Source organism: Pleurodeles waltl, chromosome 3_1, assembly GCF_031143425.1.
Source record: "Pleurodeles waltl isolate 20211129_DDA chromosome 3_1, aPleWal1.hap1.20221129, whole genome shotgun sequence".
Classification (NCBI taxonomy): domain Eukaryota; kingdom Metazoa; phylum Chordata; class Amphibia; order Caudata; family Salamandridae; genus Pleurodeles; species Pleurodeles waltl.
Genome location: NC_090440.1, coordinates 1,782,454,581 through 1,782,479,620, shown reverse-complemented (window position 1 = coordinate 1,782,479,620; position 25,040 = coordinate 1,782,454,581). Strand labels below are relative to the sequence as shown.

Genomic DNA, 25,040 nt, shown 5'->3' with positions numbered 1-25,040 from the left:
GGCCGGCGTGGGAGTAAAGCGATGGAACGCGCCACTAACGCTGATCACGGCGGAGGGGACCTGCGAGACCTCAAGCAGACCAAAGTACAAGCTACACTAGATAAAATATTGGGTGCAATTGAGGACACAAAAGCAACCTTGAAGCATGACATTAAACAGGTGGCAGTGGAAATGGGCCTTCTGCGGGCGGACCACCAGAAGCTTGTTGATAGAGTCAAGGAAACGGAGACCAAGCTTGCTGACCTTATGCCGAGACAAAAGGAACTAGAAGCCTTGGTACTAAGCCTCACGGACAGAGTGATGCACCTGGAGTGCAGGGCAGAAGATGCAGAGGGAAGGAATCAAAGGAACAATGTAAGAGTGGTAGGACTCCCGGAGGAGCAGAGGGCACAAATATGATAGAATTTCTTGAGGAATGGCTGCGCACTGTGGTAGCACCGGGACAATTGACACCATTCTTTACGTTGTAGAGGGCACACGGGTCCCCTCCAGGCCCCTGGCACCTGGAAGACCGCCCCGTGCAGTGGTCACCAGGCTGCTCCACTATAAAGACAGAGACATTCTACTCCAGAGAGGCGGGACCATTTAAGGTGGCGAATGAAGAAGTAACTCTTTTCCCGGACTTCACCATGGACGTCCAAATTAAGAGAGCGTCATTCATGGCGGTGAAGAGGGCCCTCAGAAACGAAGGGATCCAATACTCACTCCTTTTCCCAGCAAGACTGAGAGTGATTGTGGAGGACAAGACCACATTCTTCCAGACTCCAGAGGAGGCATGGGAGTGGATAGAGACCCGTGGAGGACGAACAGGGTGGCCCACGAAACCGGATAACGCAGAGAAAAGGCCACAGGGAGCTTCCCGGGTTCGGCGTCGCCGGGCCCACCTCTGGTCTTGACCGACAAAATCCCAGAAGGAGTCTGGGAGGACAGAAGCCTTGAGAGCGGCGGCTGCCATGGGCAGAGAAGCATCTCTTTCGGGGAGCAACAAGAGAGACTCAGATGGCACAACAGTTTCATCAGTAGAAGGCTCCGGCTGCTCCTGGCGGCCACCGAGGGTGACCCCGCAAACAGCAGATGACTTGGGGGTAACTGCATGCGACCAGGTCTGGAGATGGGGCACACGGAGTACGTAGTAGGCCCTGACGGGCATGGACCCACCCCCCTACCGGCTTCTCGTCCACTCAGTTAGACTGGCGAGAACTATATTTACTTTGATGACAAAGTTGCACTGTTGCACTGGTTATTTGGGCTATCTACATTTTCGAAGGCGCCCTGGGGAGGGGGAAGTTGGGGTTTTCAATTTTAAGTTTTGATGGCATCTGGGGGCAACGGATTACAACTGAGCAGCAAAGGATGGTGGATGGAGGGGTGTGGAGTACCGAGGGTGGTAGGTTAGGCCGAATTCCTTTGATGCTTTTCAATGACAGAATATAGTTTCCTAACGTGGAATATAAGAGGGATGTGGTCTCCAGCTAAAAGACACAGAATACTATCTTCTCTAAAGAGGAGAGGCATACATGTAGCAATGCTGCAGGAGACCCACCTGACTGCCACGGAAGTGGAAAAGCTAAGGCGCAGATGGAGCTGGCAGGTGTTTGCTACTAAATACTCCTCGTATGCGAGGGGGGCGCTGGTTTGGGTGCGGGCAGGTGTCCCCTTAGAGGTGGTTTCTACTGACGTAGATCAGGAGGGTAGGTTCATACTGGTGGAGGGGAAACTCAATGGGACCCCATTTGTGCTGGGAAGTATTTACGCCCCCAATCAGGACCAGATTCCCTTCATGCAGCGCATGTCGAGCCATCTCATGCGCCAGCAACACATGGAGTTATTACTGGGGGGGACTTCAATAGCATAACAAACATAGATTTGGACCGCTCAATTCCGCCATTACCGGGAGCAGCAGTCCACAAAGTGGCCCAAAAACTTAGGGAATGGATGCATGACTGGGAACTGATTGATGTTTGGCGCGAACAGCACCCCGATGACAAGGACTACTCATATTATTCAGGGCTACACCACATATACCCCAGGATAGACAGGGTGGTGTGCTCTGCTGCCCTAGCACGGGGGATGACCCACTCAGAATACTTGGGATGCACAATATCTGACCACAACCCCGTATTGCTCAACTGGAGAGTAGTTGAGGATAGGCCCCCCCATACTGTTATGGAGACTATCACCTGCCGCACTTGAGGACCAAGCATAAAGGGAGGCGCTCCGTTCATTCCTGACAGACCACATTAAAATTAATAAGGGATCTGCCGTTTCTAGACACATAGAGTGGGAAACACTCAAGGTAGCGACAAGAGGTTACTGTATAGGGCAAACAGTGGGGATTAAACGGACCCTAGAGCGTGAACTGACCAAACTAGAGGAAACTATACATGAGGTGGAAAAGGAAGGGAGCCAAGGCACACCAAACCAGGAAGAATATATGCAGGCAAGGAGAGCCCATTCCCAGGTAGAGGAACATCTCAGATGCCACTGCACGCGGAAATATTTAGCGTCGATACAAGCTGAGGAGGGTAGGGCAGGTAAGCTATTGGCCTGGCTTGTGAGACGGGGCGGGGAGGGATCTCCCATTGTGAGCATTCAGGATATGAAAGGCGAGCACAGATTCAGACCAGGCCCCATAAATTATGCCTTCAGGGACTATTATACCTGTACTGAAGCCCCGATCAGATTGAGGAAGGGCGACTAGATACATTTTTACGACCGCTCCCACTGACTGTATTGGCGTACAAAGGAAGTTGCAAACTGGGGGGACCGGTGACATTAGAAGAGGTGAGGGAGGCTATCACACAGCTGGCCCCTGGGAAAGACACCTGGCACAGACGGTCTCCCAATGGACTTTTACAAAAAGTACATGGCACTGGTGGCGCCCCAGCTGGTGGAACTATATGCAGAAGCGTTGCGCTCCGGCCGACTTCCAGACTCTCTCAGAGAGGCACTGGTGGTGCCCCTGCCCAAATTGAAATCAGGCGTGGCATCAATCACTGATTTTCGCCCGTTATCCATGCTGAACAGCGATTTTCAAATCCTTAGTAAGATCCTGGCTAATCGATTGCTCCAGCATATACCAATGCTGGTCCACGCGGACCAGAATGGGTTTGTCCCAAACCGTAGTACATCGCTGAACCTCAGATGCCTCTTTGCCATATTGCAGATGCCTAAGACGGAGCGACCCCCAACTGGTGCGCTAATATTAATTGACTTTGAGAAAGCTTTCGACTCAGTCAGATGGGACTATTTACGAACAGTGATGCTTAGGATGGGACTAGGGGAAGATTGGGTGAGATGGGTGGACTTGCTATATACATCCCACTGGCACGAGTAAGAACAGGGAAGACTATCTCAGAACCCTACCCAATATACAGAGGCACCAGGCAGGGTTGTCCATTGTCACCATTAAGTTTTGCCCTGGCTATTGAGCCCTTGGCGGCACAATTTCGGCTGGAAGGAGCGGGCAAGGGAGTAGAATGGGGACAAACCGAGCACAAAATCTCACTCTGTGCCGACGATGTCCTGATCTATCTCAGAGATGGGGAGACGGGACTGCCCTGGGCACTGAAAATGTTGGACTGCTTCGGGGATATGTCGGGGCTACGACTTAACAGGAGCAAAAGTTAATCTTCCCTATCACAGCAGGATGGGCCCGCCCCTCCTCATGCCCTCGGGACGTGGTGTGGGCACCACAAACCAACCAATACCTGGGGGTACAGGTGCACCACGATGTTAAAGATCTCCGAGATGGGAACCTGGGAAGGGCACTCTCCTCCCTCCGGACCTCGGTTAGGTTCTGGTTGACATTGAAACTGCTGATAATGGCCAGAATATCATTATCTAAGATGGTTATGTTACCCAGCCTCCTTTACTATTTTGTAAACCTCCCGGTGACGATCCCGGCATCGTGGTTCAGGGAGTTGATTACCTTGCTCAGGGAACTGGTATGGGACGGAGGTCGAAGGTGCACAGCTCTTGAAATTCTCTGCAGGCCAGCACTTGAAGGTGGACTTGGTGTCCCAGACTTTGAATTCTACTATCTGTCGTGCCAGTTACAGTGGGTCTCCAGGTGGATGGCGGGAGGAGGCCGACTGGACAGATGTGTCACAGGCGGCGAAACGAGTCGCAATGAGATCATAGTGCAGATGATACACCGGAAGGTGGAACCACAAGAAAAAAGTAAAATGATGAAAGTGGCGCTGGTCTGCTGGAGAAGATGTACACGTCGGGTGGGCATAGGGCCGGCTTACTCGTCTGGACTACCATTATCGGTACTTCTATTGGAATCGGCGGGCGGGAACCAAAAGGGAGTTGGACAAGCGCATGGGCGAAAGCAGGGGTGGAGACAATTGGGGACCTCTTCTGTGATGGGGTTCTGAGGCCACTCACTGATTTGATGGACAATGGTGGGTACCGAGTGGACAGTTCCTTCTGTACCAGAGGCTGACACATAATTTAATGAAGCACTGGGACACGGTTAACGCGGAACCGGCCACACACCAAGTTCTGCATCTACTGCTGACACCAGGAGATGATGCTCACTTAATAACTAAGTTATACAAGACACAAGTCGGAAGTGTTTTGGACCCACTACCACCCCAAAGGGAGAGATGGGAGTGGGCCTTGGGCAGGGATCTCATGGACTCGGAATGGCGGAAGGGACTAGCACACCTACGGGGCGTATCAAGGAACACACGACTAAGATATACCCAATTCAACTACATACATAGGACGTACCTTACTCCACATAGACTGACTCTAATATACGGAGGAATCCCCAAGACATGCCTTAAATGTAGCGAGGTGGACGCTGACTTTGACCACATGGTATAGCACTGCCCCGATATTCAGAGGGGCTGGGGAGCGGTGGTGTCCGAACTGAAAGAGTTGCTCGAGACTGAGGTGACCCAGACTCCAGCTATGTGTCTGCTGGGCCTGAAAACAGGATTAGTAATGGGGAAGATAAAGGAATGCTTCCTGGATCTGGCACTGGCGCTATTTAGGAGATTAATAGCACATGTCTGGGGATCACCCAGGAGCCCTTCCCTGAATGAATGGAGACGAGACGGGCTGAAATGGGCCAGAGCCAAACTACAAGCCCTTAAGTGTGAAGAAGCACGGGCGATAAACATACACATAGATTTATCGAGCTAGCATTTGTCGTCTTTAAGCGCCTAATAGCTACGCACTGGAAGGCCCCACACGTTCCATCCCACTCTGCCTGGCTCCGCGACTTACATAGTCGCTCACAAGCCGAAGCTCAGACACTACGCTTACTACAACATAAAGGCCTACTACAAGATGGACCCGAAGTCTGGGATACTTTTGTGTTAGCAATAGAAGCTAGGGATGACACATACCCCCCTAAACTAGCAACGGTATATGTATTATCTTTTTGTTCAATATCTATATCACGTTACTCCCAGTTGCCCCCCCATCACTCACTCTTGGTACTAACTTCCTCACTTCCCTACTTAATGCAACAACGTAACATTTCAGGGTGCTTCTCCTACGGCTATGCTCTTATGTAATCCACGCCTATCCTTGCTCATTATTCGATTGGCTCCAAGCCTCTTCCTGCCCCACAACTCATACCTCAACTATGACTCCACGGCCCCCCATACACAGTAGTTGTATCTTTCTCTCTCCCCCCACCCTCCAATTGGTGTAGCCAGCACCAGGTGTGATACTAGCGTTGTTTAGCTGTGACTTTTATCACTTGTCGCAAAGTTTCAAGTTGTATTTTTAGCACTTTATTGCGCTATTGCGCTGTACAAGCTTATAAATGTGTGTAAACAGATTGCTAAATTATTAATAGCAAAATGTACTGTTGTGTGTGCATAATGCTAAACAGAAAAAAAAAAAAGGGTGAAGAAGCACGGGGCATGAGTTTAACACCCATTGCCCCGGCATGGGAAGAAATACTGATGTAGTGGGAACATATAGATAAGGGAGAGGGAGGCGCGGAGACTGGGACAGTTGACAAGTGAGGCATGATGTTGAAAAACAGAGGACACGAATTACAGGGCGGGACGTGTGAACAGAGGGGGAGGGCCAGGCCTACGATAGATGGGAGAGATATAATAAGAAATCAGACAGTGATACAGGCCTCCACAGACCCCTTACCAATCAGGCCCGGAGAGTAATAGGGCACACCTGGGGGACCCAAGACATACACAGAGAGGCAATCTAGGAATGAAGACTGTATTGAGAGCCGGGCCACTTCCCTGGTACGGGCCTGCCCCACATCTTACAGCAACTATCCTTGGCATATCCTTGTGCGCACCATCATGTTGATATGTTGTTAAGAGTTTGGTTAAGACAGTTGGAAGGGGAGGGAGGGATAGCATGTTACATGACAGAGGTTACTGGGGAGGCTATACCCAAGCACACGACAGAGAACGTGCAACAGCGGAACACAGCCATAGAGACAAGGTAACATAGATAAGATGAATGATGATTCCAAATGTGCACTGGGGAAGCAAGTAACGCTGGCAGATGATATGATAAGAAACTGTTGAGTCATGCTATTGTTTGTATTTAACCCACGACAACATTTGAATAAAAATAATAATAAAAAATAATAATAAAGGTATGAGGCTTGCCCATTACATTAAGTTTTTAGCTGAAAAATCAGCTGGCTGTTTTGTGCAAACAAGAAATATTAGAAAATGTTGGAAGTTCTGAATGGTTGTCTCCTGTGGTTTTAGCATGCAACCCCAGTGGGTCCTATAGGCTCTGTGGAGATTTAAAAGACTTAAATGCTAACATGGTTGGGTAGGCTTCCACTTCCTACTATTTCTGAATTGTTGACCACTTACAAGGGTGCCAGTGTTTTCACAACTCTCTATATGTTGTTTGCCCACCACCAAACTGCATTGCATCACAACGCCAGACTCTTAACGTAATTTATCACCCTGGAAGGGGCTCTTTATATCGGAGTCATTCCTTTGATGTATCTTCAACTTAAATTGTATTTCAAGGAGTAGTTGAAAATATGTATAGGAATTTACCTAAGGGGCTATGTTTCCAGAATGATGTTTTGATATATGTACAGAATGAAGAGTCTCATGATGGAAGTTGGTTATGTTTTGTGTGTTTTGAGCTAGAAGTGTGAGTTGGAGTGACAAGTGTTGATTGGGTTATCGTGTGCCTGTCCGAGGTGTGGAGCCCAAGGAAAACTTAGTTCAAGCCATTGCTCAGTTCCCCATGCCCACTGGTAAAGAATAGTTGAGGTCTTTCCTAGCAAATTTTAGAATCTTATTCTTGTTCAGAGTAGGATCGTACCCTCTTTTTGGCATGTTTACCCCCATTTTTTGCCTGATGTTAATGTGTTTTGACTATATTTACTGGGATCCAGCTAACCAGGACCCCAGTAACTCTGCTCTCTCCCTCTAGATTTGGTTGTGCCTAACTTTTTACACTACACAATTGGCATACTAGTGCCCCCATGTAAGTCTAGGTACTCAGGACATTGGGGCAGCAGGGGTTCCCCATGGGCTGAAGCATGTATTATGCCACCCCTGGGAGTGAATGCAAAGTGTCTGCATGTTTGGTATCGGACTTGTCGGAATCATACCCCAGTAGCGTTGCCAGTATTGGTTGAATGAATGATTCCATGTACTCTGGGGGCTCCTTAGAGGACCCCCAGCTTTGCTCCTATCAGTTTGCAGGGTGTCCCAGGCAGCCACACTGCTGCCATCCTAGAGACTGTTTTTTGCCCTCCTGCTGCTTGAACAGCTCGAGCCCAGGAAGGCAGAACAAAGGATTTCCCTTGGGAGAGGGAGGCAACACCATCTCCCTTTGGAAATGGGCGTTAGATGGCTCAGGAAGGGTAGCCTCTTCAAGCCACTGGTATGCTTTGAAGGGCACATTTGGTGCCCTCTTTGCATAAACCAGTCTGCACTGGTTAGGGAACCCCCCAGTCCCTGCTCTGGTGCAAAACTGGACAATGGAAAGGAAAGTTACCACTTCCCTCTCCATTGTCACCCCAAGGGTGGTGCCCAGAGCTCCTCCAGGTAGCCACTTGGTTCTGCCATCTTAAATCCGAGGTAGGCAGAGGCCCCTGGGAGCCTCTGAGTGGCCAGGTCAGGCAGGTGACGTCACAGCCCCCTCCTGATAGGTGGTCACTTTGCCAGGTGACCAATCCCCCTTCCTGGGCTATTTAAGGTGTCCCTTGTGGGTGGGTCCTCAGATTCAGCATGCAAGATTCCAGCAGGACTCCTCTGCAATGTTTACTTCTACTTCTGGCCACTGGAACCGCAACTGGACTTCACAGAAATCCACAATCTGCAGCTCCAGCAGCAACTTCGCTCTGAAACATTGTTTCTCTGGCTCCTTCCAGCAACTGCAACATTTGGGTGGCAAGTCTTCAGCCTGCACCAAGAAGCAAGAAGGAATCTCCTTTGGAGTGAAGGAGTCACTCCCCTGCATCTCCAGGCACCAACTGCAACGACAACCGGCTGCGTGGGTCCTCTCTTCTGCAACTCTGCATGGATCCTGCATCACAGGTGTTGGTCCTGAGCGGTCCCCTTGATTTCCTTTATCAGCTATCTAATTTTGGAGGTGGTGATTCTTTGCCTCTCCTTGCAGGAAGGCACCCATGTGCACTGTGACTCTTGCAGCTACCCAGGCTTGTTGACTCTTTGTCTGAGGGATCTTCAGGTTCTGTATAGCCCCAGCCTCCAGCACTCTTCCCTGCAACGCGTGGTCTCCTGCCTGCTGCTCCAGCGACGTGGAACTCCTTTCCGGGTGTGCTGAGTGGGCCTCAACGCGACCCCTGTGAGTTGCCTTTGGGGGCTACATCCATGACTTCTGGCACTCCTGACTGCTGGGAGATGTCTGGGACTTCCCTGCTTGGGTCGAGTTCCCTCAGACCTTCCTGGTCCCCGGTAGCTCTTCAAATCTCCTTCTGCAACCTTTGCCACGGCTTGTTGGTGGTGTCTCCACACCACTGATGGACTGCAACTCTTCTTCCGACGTGGGACCTCGACTGCATCACTTCAGGAACTCTTCTTCTACTCCTGTGCTGCATAGCCGACTCCTGGGCTTCACTGTTGACTTGGTCCTGAATCTCCAGAAGGGTGGGTAGTGGTTCCTACCCCAACCAGACACTCCAACTGGAACTGGACTTGGTCTCCTTCATTTGCAGGTCCTTTTCTGTCTGGATCCATCTTCTGTTTCTTGCAGCCTTGCTTGGGTCTTGCACAGTCCTTTTCCAAAGTTTCTCTGTGGGTTTCAGAAAAAACAGGTAGTTACCTCTTCTCTCCTGGTCGCTGGGGGCACTCTGGTGCTTACCTTTCGGGGTTCCTAGTTGCCCCAGCTCCCCTCTAAAGATTCCACTTTCCTGGGTGGGGGTTCATCATTTGTATTCCATTTTTTTAGTATATGGCTTGGGCTCCCCATAGGGTTACTATTGTCCATTGTTATTGCACTGTTTTCTATTTTCTATTACTTTCTATTCTCATTCCTGACAGCTAAGGAATGAGCAAAGTGGAGTATTGCCGATATAGTATTTTAGTATTTGTGCCACTAAAATAAAGTACCTTTATTTTTGTAACACTGTGTAGTTCTTTCATGTATGTAAGTGCTGTGTGACTATAAGTGGTATTGCATGAGCTTTGCATGTCTCCTAGATAAGCCTTGGCTGCTCATCCACAGCTACCTCTAGAGACCCTAGCTTCCTGGACACCGACTACACCTTACTAATAGGGGATACCTGGACCTATAGGGTGACAACACCATAGGTGCTCACCACACACCAGGCCAGCTTCCTTCATTTAATTCCTACGTTTACAGAAAAAACACATCACTTATGACTAAATAAGAATGAGAGGTTGATTAAGAATAAAGAGGATATCCAAATTTGCAAGCGTGGGATATCATGAGCCTTTCCCCTCAAACCTTTTGATCTTTGTGCAAGCTGTAATGGACGCTAGCCACAAGGACTTAAGTACTGTGTTGCTCCAGTGTAGACATGGTAAGGATGAGGTGGTGGTTTTGTTGCTGAGTTTGAGGGGTGCAGATCCCTCTTTTTTTAGTATTGAGCAGACAGCTGATTTAATTTTAAGTTTATAATTTCAGATGCTGTTTGTGGGGTTCTGAGTTTACTATCTGGTTTGAGCATAACCTAGACCTTTTCATGTCTAAGAGAGCAAACAAACCTCTTCTCAAAATAGCCAAGCGGCAATATAGATTTCTAGAGTTTTACTGTTGGGAGTAAATTTCTGATAAGAAAAATGTATTTATCTTTTCTAAATGTTTGTATTTTCTACATATGAGGCAAGCTAAAGAATTTACTGTGAGGTAGGACAGGGATAAAGTGATGATTCATTCGTTGGTTGATGCTATTGGGTCAACCACCACATCAGCATGAGAGGAGGCTTTTCGGGCAAAGTGATAGAATTCATGTGTGTGCGTGTTGGCTTTGCTTAAGGAAGTTGAATGAGAGTGTCATTTATAGAACCTAATATGGTTACCTTTCTCATGGAGTGTGTGGAAAGGTTGGATGATGGGGAATGGTGGAACAAGAGAACATTGTTGGTACTTCCTGTAGAGAGTCGGTCCATAATGGCTAGGAAACCATACCTCCATGATGGGTCCTCACCGAAAAACACTCTGAGGTCTTTGCCTTTGTTGAGTGGTTCACCTGAAGTTGGGACATCAAAGAGGAAAATATGGCTCTGAGTTAATTCCAGGACTTTGTGAATAGATTTTGAGTCTAGTATGTAAGACCCTTTTTCAGGGCAAATTTAGTTGTATGTTTATTTGTGTATGTGGGTGTGGTGGTATGGGAGCCCTTTTCCATTCTCTTATTCCTGTCTGGAGTTTTCACTAAGAGTGTGTTTGTGTTTTTTGTGTTGTATTGTTTGTATGAAGGGTAAGATGTGTTCTGCCATTATTGTTGTCTGGATAATTTTTGTTATAGAATCTTCCTTTGACATGTTTCCTAGGCCATGTTAGAGTCTGTATCGGTTGAGCTCCAGCTGTTGCTCCAGCATCCTCTTAACTGTATGTTTGTTTACTGTTCTCCAGTACAGAGGCCCTACTTATTTATTAACCCACTCATTGTTACGCAGCTGCAAATGTTTTACACCATGTTTTGTTCCAGTATCTTTTCAGTATTCCTGTCATTCGTGTAAAGCGTGTGTTCCTTAAAAAACAGACACATTAGTCAGTTCAGATTATGGCTTTGTATGTCAAAAAATATTCAACTTTCTATGTTGAATTATTTTGTATGACTTCTTTCAACTTCATGCAGGCATGTTTAAACATTTATAAAATCAGAAATTGATGACTTAACACAAATGAGGTAAAGTTTTAGTTTTTATCCCCCCATTTTGTAAGGACTGGAGAAAGTGATTTTATAAATCATAACCTTTCGTTGGTATAGGTTGGTAACTTTAGGAAATGCATTGTCTGTTTTGCTAGTAGTGTTTATTGTATCAAAATGTAATGTTTGTTTTATTGCTTTCTGAGGAGAGTCATGGGGGTCAGGACCTGTGAATCCCGGTGCCTCTTCAGTGGCTCCAAGGGGGAGGTATGCTGCATTGAACCTCTACATGCAAAACCAGATTTAAAAGAACATCCTATCACACAGTACTCTCTACTAGCGATGGCTTCATTAACCAAGGTAACAATAAGCAATTTATTAATTACCATAGTGTGATTTTCATTATCTGTTGGACCCCAAAAAAGCCTTTGTAAAATGGAGGCAGTCTTGCCAGTGAGGATTATAAATTACAGCGTGATAATTTTCTCATAACAAAGTCACAAATTAGATTAAAGGAAATCCCCCCCAAACACACCTATTTAGAAAAAGGCATTTTGTTTTGCTCATCTCTCTAAATCTCCTAAATGTTGTCCTATGTTGTGATCTCAAAGCCATTTGACCGAAATGAACCCACTCTTACTAAAAGTATAGCTTTCGGTATGAGCACTTCAAACATTACAGTAACAAATTAGTTTCTTTTGCTATAACATAATACGTGAGTGTTTTTTGTGGTCAGAAAAATTATTTATTTTATGATATCCACAGATATCTAACTGCTCAGCATTGAGTTGGATATATATCCTAGAGGAGCATAGCTTTTCTTCCCAGTTTGTATAAAATTCTCATGCAGGAAATGACTATCATCCCCTAAGTATCAACCTGTTTTAGCAACTTTGCATGTTCTAAAGTTAAACATAATTAAAGCACATCAATCATTGTGGAGGTACATATAAATTGCTGTCAGATTCATCTCTACTCATCTGAGGCATCTAGGTTTGTTAGCAGTAACTGCGAATGTCAGAGATTTGAAGGTCCTTATTACAGTCAGTCGAAAAAATTATGGTTTGTGCGGTAACTCCTATTACCACATATATTTCAATTATAAATTGTATGGTAAGCATGGCATCCCACATTTTCCCCACGTAAATTTGAGCAGGTTAAAACTACCAAAATATATCAGGGAAAAATACCTTTATAAATAATGGGGCATGCAGATTTTACTTCCTGTACAAATATCTGCTTGTTTTGCCCCATTTTGAGGGCTTTAATCGTAATTGGGTCATGTTTATCACACCTGATAAATTATTATCCCTGCAGTGTTGCAATATATCGGGTGCAAAAATATTGCATACTTTTCTAGGCCCAACTAATCTGGACCTTATTATATTAAAGTCCATCTGGATAGCATAAGAATGGTTGTCATTCCTAACTACATATGGACAACAAACCTTAATAATGACCAATACGTTTTCCATTAAGATATATTTTAATATTTTGATCCCTCATTATGATAGTGAGGGCGTACTTGGGGACTTTCAGAATGGGGCTTTAGTAAAACAGCGAGCTAGAAGGAAGGTTAAGATGAGTCATCCCAAAACAGAACTTCTAATGTAGGTGTTTTACTTCTCTACATCACCTAAATAAACCACCAAGAGGTAGTATGAAATCTGATAGAGACTTCTAGTTGCAGATTCCTTACCTTAGAATTTCCCCCAGATGTTAGACTAGATCCAGAGATTTTTCTTCAAGCTGTACCCCTGCGGGCCGTTAGGTGGTGTTGATCGACTCGATTGGCGTTGTGGCCACTGTCATGACTTTGCAGTCGTATATAAGCGCCACACTGGTGTGCTGACGTCAGTTCTTTTAATTTCCCTGCTAGCCAACGCGCACCCTAGTCATTTTTTGACTAACTGCAACACTTTTGTCAAATCATTTTGATGAGTTTTGGATGCGTCGAGGGATGTCCCAAAACACCGGATTCAAGCCCTGCGACTCTTGTCACCGAATGATGTCTGTGACTGATCCGCACCTCGTCTGTCTCTGGTGTCTTGAGCGCGATAACGACCCAAAGTCGTGCTCCGAGTGTGGGGCCATGAACCCGAAAGCTTTGACGAAGCGGTCTCTGAAGCTCATGGCGGCCCGACACTCGACTCCACATTGCTCCCAGCCTTGTTCGAGAGGAAGGTCAGGAGACCGGTCGCAAAGTCATCAGTCATCACCACCCCTCCTCATCCAAGTCATCTAGATGGTCAGGTCACAAGAAGAAGAAGATGAAGAAGGCCAAACATTCTTCGCCTTCGGCCCATCGCTCTGATGACGCAATGCTGGAAGAGCATTGACACTCTAGGCCTCCGTCTTCGGAGCCTCCGTCTGGGTCAGCCCCACGTCTACCCGACTTTTCAGGAGCCGGTGCCACCCCTTCACAACTCAAGTAATTTCATAAGGCTCATCGTTAGGCAGACTGACCAACCCTCTGCCTCTTTGGGCCCAGTATAATCGATGAGGGCCCCCTCGGGTTCCAAGTCATTGGCTTCGGCCCCGACTCCAGAGGCACCTCCGGATCCATTCTCAGGACTGTCTTGGTGCTGCTTGTGCCAATGCGACCTTCCCCGGCGTCGGGACAGACATCGATGGGCCCAACTGACGTTGGGAGCACACTCAACGTCAACCCTATATTGATCCCCGACAACCCGGAGCCGGAACTGTTGCACTTGACGCAGATTCCGTTTTGCATGGGCTCTCCTGGGCCCAGGGCGGATCCTGACTCCTATTGCTATGTGTATGGATATGGGGATAGTTTAAAGGGGTCGCTGGACCCTTTAGAATACCAGCTTGACCCTGACATGGACTGGGTTCATGATTTGGGCGATGCCAGCGGGGTAGACACCTCCCCTGACACTGGCATGTTTTCTTCCCTTACTGTGGCTATGGAGGGGGAAGCGTCATACTCTATGGTGGTGAGAAGGGCTGCTGAGGTTTTGAGCCTTCTGTGGAGGTCAGGTCTAACCTCCTGACCGAGGTGCTTCAGCCTGGGGCCTCCAATTCGGAACCTCTCCGTCCCTTCAATTAAGCTCTTATGGGTGTCCTTCTGGGTACCTGGTCCAAACCCAGCACAGGGGCTCCTGTGAATAGGACGGTTGCCTGCTACCATCATCCTGCGCCGACCGACCAAAAAGTCCTGACCCAACACCCTACGCCTGAGAGCCTTGTCCTCCAGGCTTCGTCATCCTCTGGTGCATTTCCTACCACTCCCCCAGACAGGGAATCAAAAAAGACTGGATACTTTGGAGAAGAAAATGTTTTATTCGGGCAGCCTACTGCTGCGATCCGTGAACACAGCATGCGTTTTGGGCCGATACTCCCATACTCTCTGGGATACGGTTGCGCAAGCGCTGCCTCGAGGCCCGGAGGAGGGCCGGACCGTTTTCTCCTAAGTCGTTACGGGAGAGATGCAGCAAAGTTCATGAGTCACTGTGGACTGGATACAACTGACTCACTGGGCAGATTGGCTGCATCGGCTGTGGCCTTGAGGCGCCACGTCTGGTTGAGGACGTCTGGCTTTTGAGGGGTTGTCCAGCAATCCTTTATGGACATGCCCTTTGATGGCACCTGTCTCTTCGTAGAAAGATGTGGACTCAGTGCTTGAGCACTTTAAGGATTCCCAGGCTACGGCTTGGTCTCTTGGCCCTGTAGCTGCTCCTCGATCCCCCCACAGTCCGCTTTTCTCTCCTTTCGTGGCTACAGAAGGGGCACCCAACTGCGTTCCTTTGCGACCGGCCACCGACCAGCACATGCTGTACAGCCTCTGCGCAGCAACAGATGCGGGATCCCACAAGCTCGTGGATCAGGGAGCCAGCGGTCCTCCCAGTCCACCCCTGCTCCCTCCTCTCCCTCCAAGCCTTCCTAGTCCGTCCGATCATCCAGAACCAGTTGGCGGCAGAATCCGCCATCACCTGCCCCAGTGGGGATCCATTACCACGGACAGGTGGTGTAGGAAGATGACTCTGTATTTACTATATCAAAATGAGATATAGTGTGCACAGAGTTCAGGGGTTCCCCAAGAGGCTTGACAGAGGCAATAATAGATAATACTCTATTTGTTGTAGTGTGGTTGAGCAGTTAGGCTTATCAGAGGGTAGTGTTAAGCATTTGTTGCACACACACAAGAAATAAGTGAAAACACACAATCAATAACTTAACTCCAGGCCAATAGGTTTTTATATATAAAAACATTCTTTTGTTAATTTATTTTTAGAACCACAAGATTCATCTAGCAGGTAAGTACATCAATTGAAAGGTACTTTCCATAGTAACACTTAGGACTAAGTTCCTGGGGGAGGTAAGTAAAGGACAGTTTCTGAGGTAAGTACCACACTTACGGGTTCAGTCTCCGGGGCATAGGTAGCCCACCTTTAAGGGGTCAAGGTAACACTCAGCACCAGCAACACAGGGCCGCTAAGGTGCAGATGTCAAATAGGAGCCAAAATAACGTGGGCGCCTATGGAGATAGGGTGGTACTCCAGTACCGGTCTGCTGACAGGTAGTACCCGCGATCTCAGAGGGCAGACCAGGGGTGTTTGGAGGAGTACTGGAGGGGCCCCAAGTAGGCACAAAACCACACCCTCAGCGGCACAGGGGTGGCCGGGTGCAGTGTGCCAACAGGTGTCAAGTTCTCAATAGAACTCTATGGAGGGACCCGGGGGTCACTTAGGCGCTGCAGGCAGGGCACAGGGGGCCTTTTGGGCAAACCACTGACTGGACAAGGGTGAGGGCCGCCTGCTGGTCATTGCTGCACCAGTGGTCAATTTCTCATGTGTCTGGGGGCTGCGGGTGCAGTGCTTCTTCCAGGCGTCTGATATCTTCATCCCAGGCAGTTGTGGTCGTATGATGGTGGCATGGCTGGAGGAGAAGTCTCATAGGGGAGGGAGTAGTCCCTTTGGATAAATTGTAATGCAGTGGCATGGTCACCCACCGCTTTTTGCCTAGTGTTGATGCCAGCTTTAATTGGAAGTGTGCTGGGACCCTGCTAACCAGGCCTCAGCACCAGTGTTCTTTCCCTAAAACTGTACCTTTGTTTCCACAGTTGGCACAACCCTGGCACATAGTTAAGTCTCTTGTAAAAGGTATTCATGGTACCAAGGACCCTGTGGCCAGGGAAGGTCTCTAAGGGCAGTAGCATGTATTATGCCACCCTAGGGGACCCCTCACCAAGCACATACACACTGCCTTGCAGCTTGTGTGTGCTGGTGAGGAGAAAAAGACCAAGTCAACATGGCACCCCTCTCAGAGTGCCATACCCACAAATGCCTGCCTGTAGCATAGGTAAGTCACCCCTCTAGCAGGCCTTAAAGCCCTAAGGCAGGGTGCACTATACCACAGGTGAGGGCATAGCTGCATGAGCAATATGCCGCTACAGTGTCCAAGTCTATTCCTATACATTGTAAGTACAGTGTAGACATATTGAGTATATGGTCTGGGAGTTTGTCATTACTAACTCCACAGGTCCCTAATGGCTTCACTGAATACTGGGAAGTTTGGTATCAAACTTCTCAGCACAATTAACCCACACTGATGCCAGTGTTAGATTTATTGAAAAATGCACACAGAGGGCATCTTAGCGATGCCCTCTGTATGTTAGCCAAACTGCTAGTGTAGGACTGACCGGTCTGTGCCAGCCTGCCACTTTCAGACGAGTTTCTGACGACATGGTCGCACCTCTCCCCTACATGAGCTTTAACACCTGGTGGTGAGGCTCAAAGGCTCAGGCCTCGGATTACAGTGCCCCAGGGCACTCCATCTGGTGGAGATGCCGCCCCCCGGACAAAGCCCCACTTTTGGCGGAAAGTCTGGTGGCAAAATTAGGGAAAACAGGGAGGAATGACCACCCCAGCCAGGACCATCCAAGGGTGTCCAGAGCTGAGGTGATCCCCTCCCTGCAGAATCCTCCATCCTGGTTGGGAGGACAGGAACCAATAGGGATAGGATAGTGCCCCTCTCCCCAAAGGGAGTGGGCTCAAGGAGGGTGTAGCCACCCTCAGGACAGCAGCCATTGGCTACTGCCCACGGACCCCTAAAATGCCCCTAAATCTAAAATTTAAGGGCCTCCCTGAACCCAGCTCACTAGATTCCTGGTGACCTAACAAAAAGGACTGCTAAGCTGAACCCCCAGCAGAGAAGAAGTCAAGACGACAACTGCTTTGGCCCCAGCCCTAACGGCCTGTCTCCTGCTTCAAAGAACTTGCAAAAGGCCAGCGACGCGTCAAGCGGGACCAGCGACCTCTGCCCAACTTCAGAGGACTGCCCTGCACCCAAAAGGACCAAGAACTCCAGAGGACAGCGGCTTGGTCTAAGCAAACCTACAACCAAGCACTCCCATCTGACACCGGATGCGTGAGTCTTGACCCGAGTGCACCCAGCGCCCATGTCCCGTGTCCAGGTGGTCCATGCAGCAAGAGAAGGTCGCCAGGCGACTGTGAGCAAGTGCCCAGCCTAGGTTGACCTCTCGACCCTTCCACGATGACACCTGCAGAGGAAATCCCGAGTACCCACCTGACCGCAAAGCTCTGGACGGAGATGTCCGATGCCCAAAGACACATTGCACCCGCAGGCCCCCGGCCTGGGAGAAACCTACACTCGGTGCATCCACATTCAGCAGGCGGCCCCTCCTCCCTGTTCGACCGGGGGTGTGCCCGAGACACCCCTCTGGACTTAGCGTGCAGCCTCTCAGTGATCCCTGGGGTCTCCTCATAGACCATCATTGAAAACCCGACGTCCTGTCTGCACCCTGCACCCTGCCGCCCCTGTGCCACTGAGTGTGTGTGTTTGGTGCTTACTTGTGGCCCCCTCTTCTAATTCTCCCTGGTCTGCCCTCTCAGCTGTGGGTACTTACCTGCAGGAAGGCCTGATTCAGAGTACCCCGGGCCTCCATAGGAGCCCACGTTAAAATTGTTCATCTTTGACCTCTGCACATGGCCGGCCCTGTGTTGCTGGTGGTGGGGTTAACTTGAACCCCAACCGGTGGACTTCCTAAAACCTGGAGACTGAAACTGAAAGTATTGTACTTACCTGTAAAATGATAAAACATTTCTTCCCCCCAGGAACTGTTTATGAAAATTGTACTGTGTCCATTTTTAATACAGATTATTGCAAATAATTCAAAAACCGTATTACTTACCCATTTCAAACAAAGTACTGTTAATACATGTGTAAAATTCGAAACCTTTTAGTTACTTACCCGCAACTTGAATCTTGTGGTTCTCAAAATAAATTGAGAAAATAAATCTTTACTATATAAAAAACATTCGTCTGGAGTTAAGTCATTGAGTGTGTTTGTACAACAAAAGCTTTGCACTACCCTCTGATAAGCCTGACTGCTCGACCACACTGCCACAAAAGAGAGCATTAATATTATCTACTTTAGCCTCTGTTAAGCCTCTGTGGAACCCCTGGACTCTGTGCACACTGTATCTCACTTTGATATAGTATATACAGAGCCAGCTTCCTGCAGTAGTCACTCACAAGTATATTTGGGGATTTATTGACCCTGTTTCACCCTGAGTTGGTGAAACATCTCCAAACAGCTTTTCTAATTCTTTGCCTAATTGGTATGTATTTGTCCTTAGATAAAGTTGTCTCCATTAGTCTCTCCTGAGGAAGACTGTTAAAAGCCATTGCTGGGGCTCAACGCATTGACATATGTTTCTGTTGATCTGCATTCCCTTGAAATATGCCTCGAAAGAACTGTGTTTTGTATTAACTATATCAGCACTGCAACCAATAGAGTGTTAACAGGTTGTACATTTTATCACAATCACTCTTCCCCTAACTCATGTTAAACTGCTCCACTTCCCTATTTCTTTGAAGCACCTGTCTTATTTATCTTTTATTTCATTCTCACTCGTTTGCCATACAAGTGATATGTCTTGCAATGTCATGGGCCCTTGAGTTTAATTTTTTTTCTCTAGAATTGAATGCTATATGGGGAAACAATTTACTGACTCCTGCAAAGAGTGGTTTGATACAGAAATTAAATTATTCTGAACTACTGCTTTGTTATATTGCTTTTGTGCATGTCAGTCTGTCATACACTTCCTTAGCAGTACGCACAGGATCTCAAAATCATTCCTTCTGTGAGGTAATGCATAAAGGCTCACAAAACCTTAACTCGTGTGGCACAGCACACATAATTAGATTCCTTTTAGGTGCTCCTACCTGTGAGATAGTGTACAGAGGACCAGAAGCATAGAAATCTTGATTATGACCACATTTGTGTGTTTTGAATGTAATTTCCGCATCTGTATAATGCATTCAGTTTGTAGCATGAGCACCATGAGCCAAATCATTTCAAAAAAGTAGTCACCATTGCTTTACAATTTTCAGAGCGGACTGCTCTACCTTACTATCCCTCTATTGGCCTTAGACACTATTTGTGGTACCCCATAGGGTCCATCTGGTATGGCTTTAGCCCCAAGGATTTGAGGGGGGCCTTCATTGCGATTACCCATGGCAACTCCATCCCTATGCCGACTACATACTTAATTTCACTTCAAGGCCAGCCTCTTCCTTGAACCCACCTTCGCCATCTCCAGCCCTATTCTTGGTGCTTTTACCAATGCCACCAGTTCTGGCATCGATGCTGGTATCACCATCACCAACATCTGAAATAGAGCTGATCATTTTATCAGACTTGGAGACCCGTCGCCTTCCACCAAGACCTCAACAATATGCCCCATCAGAGCCTGTTACATATGTTTCACACTATGATGATGGGGACGATGAGGATGACTAAATTCAAAAGGCAGAAGGAAATATGCCAATGATCTTTGGAATGCCAGTGATTTGGATACATCCTTGGATATTTTCCTAACCCAGACTGTGGCACAGTGATCAGGAGGGTAGCATAAGTTTTAGACCTCACTTACCACAGAGATGCAAATAAACCTGTTCTTTGAGTACGCACCTTTAGTAACTTATACTTAAACTTCAAAATATTTTGCAGTCACTTTGCTTCCTATTCCAGAGTACCATCCTTTTCTAAACAACAACTTTCTTGGTTTCACCTAATTTCTAGTGGTTTCTTTTTCAGTTCAGGGGCTACTCTTTCTAACCTAGACCATAAGTGCTTCTGATTTTTGTTTTGCAATAATGTCACTTGACTAATCTCAAACCATAGTTTGACCTTTTTACCATCTGCCTCACTCCACCACCTAGGCTTCTTTCATTGATTTTTGTTCATATCATGATCTTAATATGCAGGCATTCGAAACGTTAAAGACACTATAACATATAGATGAGGTCTCTACATATCTAGTAACACAAATATTCATGTCCTGCTCTGCTTTTTGGGCCATAGTTATTTGTTTATTGTTAATACATGCATGTATTTTTAAGCTCACCTCTGATGACTCCATATTTGTATTGCATGTCTTTGCGTTATCACAGGGACACCAAGCACCTTTTCTTGCATCATTTTATTTTGTTGTTCTGTCTTCATTGTGCATTATCACAATTAAATTAAATGGGATTTTTCACAAACAAAGGTTTCCTTCTTTTTACATGTTTAGCATTGATTGTTTCTAGTAATTGAATTGCTATCTAGCTTCCAAATTTATTTTGAATAAGTCCTTGTATTTTCAAAATGAAGACCATCCACCATACAAGAATCAGCAAGTTTGTCGCTCACATTCTATCTTTTAACCTTCTAGGAGGGATTTCAACCAATTTTTACAAACACTCATCATGTCTACATGCTGACGTTCCCCCTGGTGAAAATAGTGCATAACTTTGAACCTGAAATGTATGCCAGTGGTACTTGGATCTACTTAAGTATGGAAGAAAGCTTGGGATGTCAAAACCGGATTCCAGTTGGGTAACTTGAGCAGTCATACAGTAGGATGTAGGGCTCAGTGTATTTGTTCTAAGCCAGTGTTTAATAGTGAATAATTAGCAACTAGAAGCGTGGAACACCGCTTTCAAACAGTGAGCATTGAGGAACAGAGCAGCGATAGGAGCAGTGTTGTCCTTTGAGGAAAACTACACCTCTGCCGCGACTTTCGGAGAAGCCAACTGGATGTGGGCTTAGAATAATCATTGTCAACACATCACCATTTTGACTGGAGGCAGAGTAGTGTGGAACTTAGGAGTTGCTACCAAGCTTTTCTGGAAGATTGTACAGGCAAAAAAGATGCCAGATGAGATCGAAGAACCATCTCATCTGGCAAGTGGAGACATTGAGAGACGGCGGATCTGGGGGCTGTGATTGGTTGCAATCACATAAAGAATTGAGAGTGAGCGGTGCAAGGCTCCAGGATCTTGGGGTTTGCTGAGCGACATCGCATGACAAAGGGGACCCTGTTCCGTAAACAAGGGATGGCCAAGCATTGGACCCCAGAGGCAGCGGCCTGAGCTCAGCATGGACAGGAAAGGAGTTGAGATAGGGCAAGTACTGTCTAGATAGCAGGCTAAATGAACAACTTTCCTGACTGTTTCCAAATGGCAGTCAGATAACATGAGTTGTATGGCGCCCAAAGGAGGGATTTGGAGGCTGGTACAGAATAGCGCAGTGCTTTGCATCACAGCAGAGAGTTGTGAACCCACCCACCAGCAAAGAGAGAATTAAAAGGAAACAAGAAAAACTTGCAGCTAATCTAGGAAGAGAGACAGAAAAATGACCTATGTCCCCAAACATCATGCAAGACTATTTGAACAGTTTCCTAAAGGAAACTCGAACCAGTTTTGGCTCAAGTTATTATACTCAAGTTACTACGCTTAAGTTATGTCTGCAGGAACTTTGGGTTGAGGCTTCCAAACTTGGGGGACAAGTGTATGTCCTTGAGACATCGTAGACAACAGCCTGAGGGACAGGTATACTTATGGGCATGCATCCAGGCACTTGTGCAACGTATATGACTCCAGAGTAATCAGGAAGATCTTGAAAACCAATCCTGGTGAAATAATATAATAAACAGGGGATCTCCCAAGAGGAGCTGATGGTGACAATATTCAAGGCCTTTGAGCAATACTTGCTTCATTTAGTTTAGATTAGATTCCTAAATGCATCCCTTCTCTGGGTGGACTGCACAGAAGGGGACTGAATTGTTGCTCCAAGAATGCATTTCTTTGAATACAAGGACCTAATTGTGCATGTTGGTGTCAGAGACCAAGCAGGAAGAAACAAATACAATGTTGTGGCTCATATTTGTATCCTTAGATATAATGTTTTTTGGGATCATCTGTCTACTTCTGAGGAGAGGGGTAGTTACTGCTTCCTTTAAGAGACAAATCTGGACAGATGAGATTAGGGTAGATTGCAGTTCCAGGGTGCCCTCAGTAGTACAGTAGTACTTTGGTTCTTATAGGGTTAAAAAGATATGGATGGCTCTGCTCTACAGAATCCGCTTCGAAGGTGAGGTGCCTAAATCAAAGTTAAATGAAAGACCGATACTTAATTCTTATGCTTGAAGTGGGGGTGACATAAGCTTGTTGCAGGTTGATATACACACCAAATGCCTGACAGAAGCACTTTCTATAAGACTGCATATTAGATCACCTGAGAGAAGCGGAAGGGGAGTTCATCATAGGTGGGGACTAAATGTTGTAATGCACAGAACTAAAGGTAGGACCTGGGAGACTATTTGACACACACCTGAAGGAAAGGAAGTTTATGGAAACAGTGCAGATTTTATATTTTACTCTGCACTTGCACAAGACTTATGCTATGCCAGATTACTTCCTGGCTTGCTTGGCCTTGTTTATCATTGGAGAGGAGGTCTCTTTCGGACAGATTAACCTATCTGATCATAGCACAATCCACTTCAAGATAGAGATGGCCTGGAATGCAGAGATAGGTCTTAGCTACTGAATGCTGCACTCTTGATAGCCATGGTGTCCAGGATGGAGGTGGGTGAGGGAATTAGGACTTTCTTTGTTAAGAATAAGATGGAATGCATGCACCCGGGTCCCCTGTGGGACACAATGAAGGTGCAAAATGGAGATCAGTTTATAGAAACGTGGCCCTGCTGAACAGCGTGAGGGGGCTTATAAAACTATACCTTGAGATGGAATTAGCATTTTAAAAAGCTCCTCTCAGGCAGACTCCTGAAAACCTGGAGGAAGATATTTGCAGTCTAGGCCCAAATTTGGGCTGTAGAATTAGACAAAACACAATATATGCTTCTAAAATTGCGACAGAAGTACTGCGAGCAATGGGACAGAAAAACTAGTTGCGTGTCAGCTTAAGGCAAAGGTAGTTAGATCAAGGATTGGCAGGTTATTAAGTTTCAGATGAATCACCTATACACGATGACCACACCATAGCTGAGCAATTCAGAAAATATTAGGAACACTGTACTCTAGAGAACCAATCGAAAGAACCAGTAGAATTTGGGGAAGCAAGAATCTATATAAAGATTTCTCAGTTGCCAAGATTATGCATGCTCAGCAGGATGTGTTGGAAGCCACAAAGCAGTGGAAGAAATCCTGAAAGTCACAAGTGGGCTAAAGAGCAATACATCCTCTGGAATTGGTGGCTTGTCATCTACTTTCTGTTCAACTTTTTGGGGGAACGTGGCATCAAAACTAGCAATACTTTTGATCTCCTTTCTACATAGTCTGCCTATAAAACCAATCTATGTGTGTGGCCTCTAGTACTACGTTTCCCAAGCATGGCAAAGCCCCAGAAGAGTGTGCCTCTTACGGACAGATTTCCTTCTTTGAAATACACACACACATCAAGATTTTTACAAGCATACTTGCTGCCAGACTTCACCCAGACTTCACGATTGGATCCTTCAGATCACACACTTCAACCAGATGTGTTTTTATTAAGGCATGACAGGTTGGCGATTATACTAACAAAGTACTGCATACTTGGAAGAACTTCAAGGGCACATCACTCAAGGCAGTCCTGATAATGCTAGATGTTAAAAAGCATTTAACTGCATAGACTACCCTCCTACAAGGGGCACCGAACGTGGTGGAGCTGGGAAATAGCATCCTGATGTGGGCATGGGTAATTTCGAGCAGTCCCAAGTGTGAGGGTAAAGACTGCACAATAGTAGCATTTAAGGCTTGCCTTAGTTTCCTTTCAGGCCTCAGCGTGGTTGCTGACTGAATATCTGAAACTGCTAGAAACTTAATTCAGACAAAACTAAGGTCAAGGTGCTGCATGGTCCAATTTTGACCTTTCATTGGCCTGGTGGCCGGAGATTCTGGTTTACTGCTGATCCCCCTCAAGAGAATGAAAAACCTCAAAGTGTTTGCCAATGAGCTTGCATTGAATTTATAGGTGCCTAAACTTTCAGTGTATTGCTTTATTCGTATTTGAAAGTTTTGAGAACAATTCTGCTCTTCTTACCAGAGAAAAAACACTATCCGTTTCTTCATGCTGCAGTGGGCAATCGGATCCACTATGTAAAGCATTATATCAAGGATTGCTGTAATCCTTATACAAAGAACCAATGATAATCATATGGCCCATCATCACTCCAGAAGATACCACTGCCACTACAAAGTCTATCCATTCAGGGGCCCCATTGGACCCCTGACCCATCACGCCTACACCAAAGGGCTACAGATCGTCAGCACCATGCTCACACCCATTCTGAATGTTTCCACCTCTTCTGAGATCTTCTCAGAAGCTTTGAAATATGTAACTATCCTCCCATTGATGAGACACCCTTCTCTGACTCTAAACCAATTGCAAACTACAGACCATTCTCCCTGATCCTGTTCCGGCCAACGTCTTAGAGAAGATCATCAACAGATG

General features: G+C 46.7%; 1 protein-coding gene across 3 annotated transcripts in view; it reads left to right on the top strand.

Moving 5' to 3' along the window:
• The window catches only part of VPS8 (VPS8 subunit of CORVET complex), a 1,496,959-nt gene that overhangs the window by 317,358 nt on the left and 1,154,561 nt on the right, over positions 1 to 25,040 (top strand). For all 3 annotated transcript variants that reach the window (XM_069225817.1, XM_069225815.1, XM_069225816.1), the window contains exon 10: positions 11,482 to 11,635. In XM_069225817.1, coding sequence (XP_069081918.1) covers positions 11,482 to 11,635 — 154 coding nt within the window. The remainder of the gene's footprint in view (positions 1 to 11,481; positions 11,636 to 25,040) is intronic.